The sequence below is a fragment of the Haliotis rufescens genome, unplaced genomic scaffold, assembly GCF_023055435.1.
Source record: "Haliotis rufescens isolate VD_foot unplaced genomic scaffold, xgHalRufe1.0.p SCAF_11, whole genome shotgun sequence".
In the NCBI taxonomy this organism is placed as follows: Eukaryota; Metazoa; Mollusca; class Gastropoda; order Lepetellida; family Haliotidae; genus Haliotis; species Haliotis rufescens.
In genome coordinates, this window is record NW_025963791.1 from 44,167,384 (window position 1) to 44,176,374 (window position 8,991).

General features: G+C 43.1%; 1 protein-coding gene across 1 annotated transcript; it reads left to right on the forward strand.

Moving 5' to 3' along the window:
- Window positions 1-3,641: 3,641 nt before the first annotated feature.
- LOC124120410 (multiple epidermal growth factor-like domains protein 11) lies at window positions 3,642-8,316 on the forward strand. Its single transcript, XM_046483226.2, has 4 exons — window positions 3,642-3,798; window positions 4,494-4,628; window positions 4,975-5,095; window positions 8,251-8,316. Exons 1-4 carry the CDS (start codon window positions 3,759-3,761, stop codon window positions 8,258-8,260), a joined length of 306 nt encoding a protein of 101 aa, XP_046339182.1. The 5' UTR covers window positions 3,642-3,758; the 3' UTR covers window positions 8,261-8,316.
- The last annotated feature ends 675 nt before the right edge of the window (window positions 8,317-8,991 follow it).

The window sequence follows — 8,991 nt, forward strand, 5'->3', positions numbered from 1 at the left end:
CGGTCAGTGTCACTGTGGCTACCCAACGTACTGTATTGACCTCCACATTGTAAACATGCTTGTTTCCCAATTATCGGTAATGATCATTTTGTGCAGCAGTAATTTCCCTTAAGTAAGATATTTTTTGTGATTCATCTTAAGCGTGAGGAAGATGTGTATCCACAATTTCAAAATTCGGAATTAAATTACTAGCAAAAGTATTAGTTCATTATATTGTTTTCAAACTTTATCAGGCAGGGGAAGCTGATATTGAGTTGCCAGCACCAGCAACAGGAAGAGAGTCCCTTGTACAAGGACGTGGGTGTGTAGTTAGTTCTTATCAGTTCACATCTTGTCCACAATTCATGTTTGATTGAGTTGTGCTTCTGTTCAAACATTGGTACCCAGTCGGCTACAAAGGTGATCTCTAGTTTTCCTACATTATAGTGAGTGGGTGAGTGAGTTTAGTTTAACGCCGCTTGGAACATTATTCCACTTTAGCATGGCGTGTAAGCTCAATGTTGGAGGAAAGCCTGAAGTGATGCAGGTCTGAGACCTTTACCACTTTGGTGAAATCCACGAGCACAGGTATGGGGCTGAGGAACCTAGAAACATGATCAGGGCAACCCGGGATGCTTGCATTATAGAACATTTGTCGAAACAACAACTATGGTTATTCAAGAATAATTCTCAATTCCCAACAGAATTAGTTTAGGATTATATACCATGAACGTTCCATGGATCTTTAACAAGATCAAGAACGTTTTGACAATAAAATTCATCTATAGACCTGATGATTAACACGATAATGGAGGAAAACAAGCTTCCTAGTTTCATAGTGACAACTGACTTTATAAAGTGTGGGGCTAGTGGTGATATAGGTTTGACCATGGTATATGGCATTGACTTTATAAAGTGTTGGGCTAGTGGTGATATAGGATTTACCATGGTGAATGGCACTGACCCTATAAAGTGTGGGGCTAGTGTTGTGGCATTGACCTTATAAAGTGTGGGGCTAGTGGTGATATAGGTTTAACCATGGTGTATGGCATTGAACTTATAAAGTGTGGGGCTAGTGTTGTGGCATTGACTTTATAAAGTGTTGGGCTAGTGGTGATATAGGTTTAACAATGGTGTATGGCATTGACCTTATAAAGTGTTGGGCTAGTGGTGATATAGGTTTAACCATGGTGTATGGCATTGACTTTATAAAGTGTGGGGCTAGTGGTGATATAGGTTTAACTATGGTGTATGGCATTGACCTTATAAAGTGTGGGGCTAGTGGTGATATAGGTTTAACGATGGTGTATGGCATTGACTTTATAAAGTGTGGGGCTAGTGGTGATATAGGATTTACCATGGTGTATGGCACTGACCCTATAAAGTGTGGGGCTAGTGTTGTGGCATTGACCTTATAAAGTGTGGGGCTAGTGGTGATATAGGTTTAACGATGGTGTATGGCATTGACTTTATAAAGTGTGGGGCTAGTGGTGATATAGGTTTAACTATGGTGTATGGCATTGACCTTATAAAGTGTGGGGCTAGTGGTGATATAGATTTAACTATGGTGTATGGCATTGACCTTATAAAGTGTGGGGCTGGTGGTGATATAGGTTTAACTATGGTGTATGGCATTGACCTTATAAAGTGTGGGGCTAGTGGTGATATAGATTTAACTATGGTGTATGGCATTGACCTTATAAAGTGTGGGGCTGGTGGTGATATAGGTTTAACTATGGTGTATGGCACTGACCCTATAAAGTGTGGGGCTAGTGTTGTGGCATTGACCTTATAAAGTGTGGGGCTGGTGGTGATATAGGTTTAACGATGGTGTATGGCATTGACTTTATAAAGTGTGGGGCTAGTGGTGATATAGGTTTAACTATGGTGTATGGCATTGACCTTATAAAGTGTGGGGCTAGTGGTGATATAGATTTAACTATGGTGTATGGCATTGACCTTATAAAGTGTGGGGCTGGTGGTGATATAGGTTTAACTATGGTGTATGGCATTGACCTTATAAAGTGTGGGGCTAGTGGTGATATAGATTTAACTATGGTGTATGGCATTGACCTTATAAAGTGTGGGGCTGGTGGTGATATAGGTTTAACTATGGTGTATGGCATTGACCTTATAAAGTGTTGGGCTAGTGGTGATATAGATTTAACTATGGTGTAGGGCATTGACCTTATAAAGTGTGGGGCTAGTGGTGATATAGATTTAACTATGGTGTATGGCATTGACCTTATAAAGTGTTGGGCTAGTGGTGATATAGGATTTACCATGGTGTATGGCATTGAACTTATAAAGTGTGGGGCTAGTGTTGTGGCATTGACTTTATAAAGTGTTGGGCTAGTGGTGATATAGGTTTAACCATGGTGTATGGCATTGACTTTATAAAGTGTGGGGCTAGTGGTGATATAGGTTTAACCATGGTGTATGGCATTGAACTTATAAAGTGTGGGGCTAGTGTTGTGGCATTGACTTTATAAAGTGTTGGGCTAGTGGTGATATAGGTTTAACCATGGTGTATGGCATTGACTTTATAAAGTGTGGGGCTAGTGGTGATATAGGTTTAACCATGGTGTATGGCATTGACTTTATAAAGTGTGGGGCTAGTGGTGATATAGGTTTAACCATGGTGTATGGCATTGACTTTATAAAGTGTGGGGCTAATGGTGATATAGCTTTAACCATGGTGTATGGCATTGACTTTATAAAGTGTGGGGCTAGTGGTGATATAGGTTTAACCATGGTGTATGGCATTGACTTTATAAAGTGTGGGGCTAGTGGTGATATAGGTTTAACCATGGTGTATGGCATTGACTCTATAAGCGTAGGAGTAGGGACGATTTCGATTCGACCGTGGTGTATGACATTGAACTTATATGACGCGAGGAGTCTAAGGCACTAAAGACCGTATGCATGTAAGGACTTGTCACGGCATTTCGGTCGCTGTGTTTCACATACATGGTGCAGCTATTGCATCAGTACAATGCGAGCCCACGTGTCAGTCCCCAGCACCCAATGCATGATAGAATGAAGATAGGAAGTCACAGTGTCAGCATGGGACACTGCTAGTTCCACTGATTTGCCTGCCCCAGGGTGGGTTACGCTGGGGTAGAATATGTCTTCAGCAACCCATGCTTGCCGTAAAACGGGATCGGGTGGTCAGGCTCGCTGACTGGGTTGATGCACGTCATCGTATCCCAATTGGGTAGATCGATGCTTATGATGTCAATCACGGATTTTCCTGGTCCAGACTCGATTATTTACAGACCGCCGTCATATAGCTGGAGCGTTGCTGAGTGCGGCGTTAAGCAACAAAGAAACAAACAAACAGGCGGGGTAATTTAAATGCCGGTAAGATGTCACTGGAACATTGCCGACTACAAGATGTCGTTGGGACACTGCTGACGGTGTCAAAACTTCTTTTAATCAATGACCCTTCTGTCTAAACCTTCTGTACGACATTGGGAACAATGACATCGTGTAACCAGCTGTACTCTACACATGTGTGACAACAGTCACTGATGTGGCCACTGATCATGCTTTGAACCTGAGAAGTAGGTCGGAATGCGCTATCGGGAACTTCAGGAGTCTTCATTCCTGGTGGTGTTTTCACATACAGTGACCGATCCTTGAATAAAACCAGCACGATTCACCCAGGCCGCGCCCGTCCGTCCTACAGCCTGAAACCAGCACAACAACCCCTCCCCTCCCCCACCTGATAACGTCTTTATATAGCCAAGACACACCAGGATACCTGCAAATCAAACATGAAGGCATTTCTCGCACTCGGAGTTGTGGCATTCGTAGGTAATGTGCTTCTACATTTCATTATATATAACATCGACAACAATGTAAAGGTGAGGTGATGTTCGGACATGTAATAGACAGGGTATATGTGTGCCAGATAGAGGCAGCAGTGTGCCAGATAGAGGCAGCAGTATGCCAGATAGAGGCAGCAGTCTGCCAGATAGAAGCAGCAGTGTGCCAGATAGAGGCAGCAGTGTGCCAGATAGAGGCAGCAGTGTGCCAGATAGAAGCAGCAGTGTGCCAGATAGAGGCAGCAGTGTGCCAGATAGAGGCAGCAGTGTGCCAGATAGAGGCAGCAGTGTGCCAGATAGAGGCAGCAGTGTGCCAGATAGAAGGAAGGCTCCATGTCCTCTGAAGAGAAGAAAAATTCAACATTCATGATGATATATCTTCAGTTTATGCTGCGTCCACATTACAAGCATATACTGGTCAACGGTAGCCCTTCCGTAGTTCCGTAGATGGTCATAATCTAAACAAAGTGACGTCCTTTAGTTAAATTCGAAGGTGAGACATTTCACACCTTTTTCTTTCTTAAAATTGACAAGAGGTAACAGGCTACTTGAAACTCGGAATAGCATATTATCTGCATCCTTTTAGCGAACTGTTTCAATCAGTTAGCAATTCCTTCTAATTATTTCTCGTTGGTTCTTACAAATTTTACTCTGCAAAACCTAATTGTGATATTTGTGTTGTAGTGGTCTCCGTGCAGGGAGAGGTGTGTAACAGTAACAGTGACTGCACCATCACCCAGTGTAACTCTGGTGGAACTATCACATGTGTAGCGGGAACCTGCACGTGCACCAGTGTGTGTTCTCCGGATCCTGACCTAGGTAGGCCGGGAGTGGGTTGCCTCATAACTCCTGGAATAGTGATCATACTTTGGAATTTACAGTGCCAGTATGTAGATATAAAACATGTTTGAAGAAATTTTGACACGTCTCGTAAAGGTATGTTTGAGGCATTGAGTGGCTATGGCGATATTATAATTAGCAGAGTTACTGACAATTATTGATTTATTAAATGCAGAGTTGAACATTTATTCAACGTTAAAATAAGTATATGTATATAAATACAAGAGTATTATATGTATTAGTGTGTGCCTTATCCAAGATTGTGTGTATATATATATATATGTCCATCTCTCTTACATTATAATATCTGACACCACACCAACAGCCAGATGCAGAAACCAGAATGACTGCCGTAACGCTTACAACAATGGTCAGATAGCCTGCACGTGCCAGCCTCTCTCCGACCTCCACTGTATTGACGGCCAGTGTCACTGTGGCTACCCTACGTAAGTATACAACCTACACAGTATTGACGGAGAATATCACTGTGGCTACCCATTTTTAGTATATACGCCACTTTATAGCTAAAATGGATAGAAGTATCATTAAACCGCTCGCATGTTATCAGAAATGAGCTGGCCATTGTAACTTAATAATAATCCTCATATTGCTTGACGACGGGCCATTATCACCCCCGTTGTTAGGTGACATCATAGGGTAGGGATAGGTGACGTCACGTTAATAGTGTTTGTTCTTCTGGTTTGTTCTATGACGTTTCCATATTTGTAAAAGTGGGTCAGTGAAATTCGTATTGATTGCAGTAAATGTTTCAAATCCGATATTGTTGTTTCGTTTTATTTGAAAACATATTCTATCCATTTTAGCTATAATAACGGTAACGCTCTTTTTCTGGGCATTATCATTTGCAGAAGCCCGGGGTCTTCCATTAACTAGGGCTTCTGCAAATGATAATTCCCTGAAAAAGAGCGTTACCCTTATAAAATAGCTAAAATGGATACAATTATCATTAAACCGCCCGCATGTTAACGGAAATAAGCGGGCCACTGTAACTTGATAATGCCCTCATATTGATTGACGACGGGCCATTATCACGCCCGTTGTTAGGTGACGTCATAGGATAGGGATAGGTATCGTCACGTTCAATAGTGACGTTATCTGGTTTGTTCTGTGACGTTTCCGGTAGTTAATTGAAGACCTCGGGCTTCTGCAAATGATAATGCCCTGAAAAATAGCGTTACCCTTATATTAGTTAACATTACCACAAAGCACCATCCTCCTGTGCTGAGGGCATCACTGTAGCTAACATCGCCAACAATACGCCATCCTCCTGTGTTGAGGGCATCACTGTATCTAACACCGCCATCAATACATCATCCTCCTGTGTTGAGGGCATCACTGTATCTAACATCGCCACCAATACGCCATCCTCACGTGTTGAGGGCATCACTGTATCAAACATCGCCACCAATACGCCATCCTCCTATGTTGAGGGCATCACTGTATCTAACATCGCCACCAATACGCCATCCTCCTGTGTTGAGGGCATCACTGTATCTAACATCGCCACCAATACGCCATCCTCCTATGTTGAGGGCATCACTGTATCTAACATCGCCACCAATACGCCATCCTCCTGTGTTGAGGGCTTCACTGTATCTAACATCGCCACCAATACGCCAACCTCCTGTGTTGAGGGCATCACTGTAGCTAACATCGCCAACAATACGCCAACCTCCTGTGTTGAGGGCATCACTGTATCTAACATCGCCAACAATACGCCATCCTCCTGTGTTGAGGGCATCACTGTAGCTAACATCGCCACCAATACGCCATCCTCCTGTGTTGGGGGCATCACTGTATCTAACATCGCCATCAATACGCCATCCTCCTGTGTTAAGGGCATCACTGTATCTAACATCGCCACCAATACGCCATCCACCTGTGTTGAGGGCCACACTGTATCTAACATCGCCAACAATACACCACCCACCTGTGTTGAGGGCATCACTGTAGCTAACATCTCCACCAATACACCATCCTCCTGTGTTGAGGGCCACACTGTATCTAACATCGCCACCAATACGCCATCCTCACGTGTTGAGGGCATCACTGTATCAAACATCGCCACCAATACGCCATCCTCCTATGTTGAGGGCATCACTGTATCTAACATCGCCACCAATACGCCATCCTCCTGTGTTGAGGGCATCACTGTATCTAACATCGCCACCAATACGCCATCCTCCTATGTTGAGGGCATCACTGTATCTAACATCGCCACCAATACGCCATCCTCCTGTGTTGAGGGCTTCACTGTATCTAACATCGCCACCAATACGCCAACCTCCTGTGTTGAGGGCATCACTGTAGCTAACATCGCCAACAATACGCCAACCTCCTGTGTTGAGGGCATCACTGTATCTAACATCGCCAACAATACGCCATCCTCCTGTGTTGAGGGCATCACTGTAGCTAACATCGCCACCAATACGCCATCCTCCTGTGTTGGGGGCATCACTGTATCTAACATCGCCATCAATACGCCATCCTCCTGTGTTAAGGGCATCACTGTATCTAACATCGCCACCAATACGCCATCCACCTGTGTTGAGGGCCACACTGTATCTAACATCGCCAACAATACACCACCCACCTGTGTTGAGGGCATCACTGTAGCTAACATCTCCACCAATACACCATCCTCCTGTGTTGAGGGCCAAACCATAGCTAACTAAAAATTAACGCAAAGCTAGATTTGTGTTAGGTAGGAAAAAACATCTATACGGGGAATCGTACAAGGTAAAGAGCCAAAATGTTGTGGAGAGAACGCTTGGTGATTGTAGTCATCTCTCCCGACTCTGGCCCATCACGTGTTGACCCATGCTGTTGAAATCGATCCCCTAGCCTTGTGATGGTGCTTGGCGCTACATTGAAAACCCTGGCTACAGCTGATCGGGACTCCTGCCTGCATGCGGCCCATGACGTTGTATCGTTGCACTTCTGTTATTCTTGGCATGCTGTTGAACTGTCACTGTTCGATTGACGTAGATGCCAGGAATTCAAAAACCCTGCATTATAATAGCGTTCATAATGATGCTGCACGTGCAGTACGGACAAGCTCCATCTCCCTTTTGTTAATGCAGTGGCTGCGCTTTTCCGAATCGTACGTGCTTCCAGACTAGTGGTTGTGATCATTGTAATCCTGGACATATGTCACTGACACATTAAACCTCTTCATTTTGCCCCTCTTGGTCAGCTAATTTTGCTTTTACGGCCAAAAATATCCGTATTGCGTTTCTTTTTCTGGAAGAGTATAATTTCATTTTCTGGAGACAACTATATACAAAGTATATAATAAATAGGATATTCCATGTGTCTCGTGAAATATCATGTTTCACTCATCTCGTGACGGGGGAAGAGGAGATGCTATGCCACTCGTTTGCTTCCGTCACTCGATGAGACAAAAATGATATTTCACTCTCCACATGAAATATCCTCTATGTATCTCTGCAAGAAATAACAATTGAGTCATGTGAACTTCCGAGGAAGTAGCATTAATATATAATGAAAAGTCAAAATGTGATTTTGCACCCATAAGGTCTCTCTCTCGTCTCATAGTTGGTCACAATTTATGTTTCAGGGGCAACTGAGGGCACAGGAAAACGAGCTGATGCATGTGGAAATAAAACGTCTCCTACTACCTCCAGTATTTTGTTGTCCTATTTGCTTATATTGTCAACATCGTGTGTGTTCATTGAAGTCAGGGAAGTCGACATCAGTTAGGTTCCCTGAAAGCTGCATCACATGCTTTTATTCGGTGAAATATAAACTCAAAATCATTTGCGTTAATTTTACAATCTCAGAAAAGAAGCAAGTTCAAGTTTTCAACTTTGTACAACACTATCACACGTCAAACATAAGGGAACACTTCATCGCTTGCCCCCACGGGGCATTTGTTACAAAACGTGATGACCACAGATACAGTTACATCACTATAATCAGAGGTTCGGGACAATTTGTCAAAATTCAAAGAAAATGTTATCTCATTGAAAACATATATATGACATTTCGGCTTAAGGCATTTGGGCAAGTGGTAGGCATCCTCACTGGCCAATTGTTCCCCTTTCATTGAGATCTACTTTATACATATTAATTAGAAATTTCTGCTCAGATTGGTAACATCAATACAAATGGAATTTGGCTAATATGTTTCACTTGTGCTTCAGGCATATGGATGATACCCAAATACCCAATTCCCACCCACTGTGTTACCCACCTCATCTAGAAATAACAGGGGTCAGTGAAACCGCCTCATCTGTTTCATATTAATATCTGTGCATACAAATTCAGACTTCGATTGAGAAATATAACACAATCACTG

What these genes read in the sequence shown, in the direction of transcription:
- LOC124120410 (XM_046483226.2), top strand. Translation starts at nt 3,759, where the DNA reads ATGAAGGCATTTCTCGCACTCGGAGTTGTGGCATTCGTAG. An exon ending in CGGAGTTGTGGCATTCGTAG is followed by an intron (nt 3,799 to 4,493) that starts GTAATGTGCTTC and finishes TTTGTGTTGTAG; the next exon opens with TGGTCTCCGTGCAGGGAGAG. An exon ending in TTCTCCGGATCCTGACCTAG is followed by an intron (nt 4,629 to 4,974) that starts GTAGGCCGGGAG and finishes CCACACCAACAG; the next exon opens with CCAGATGCAGAAACCAGAAT.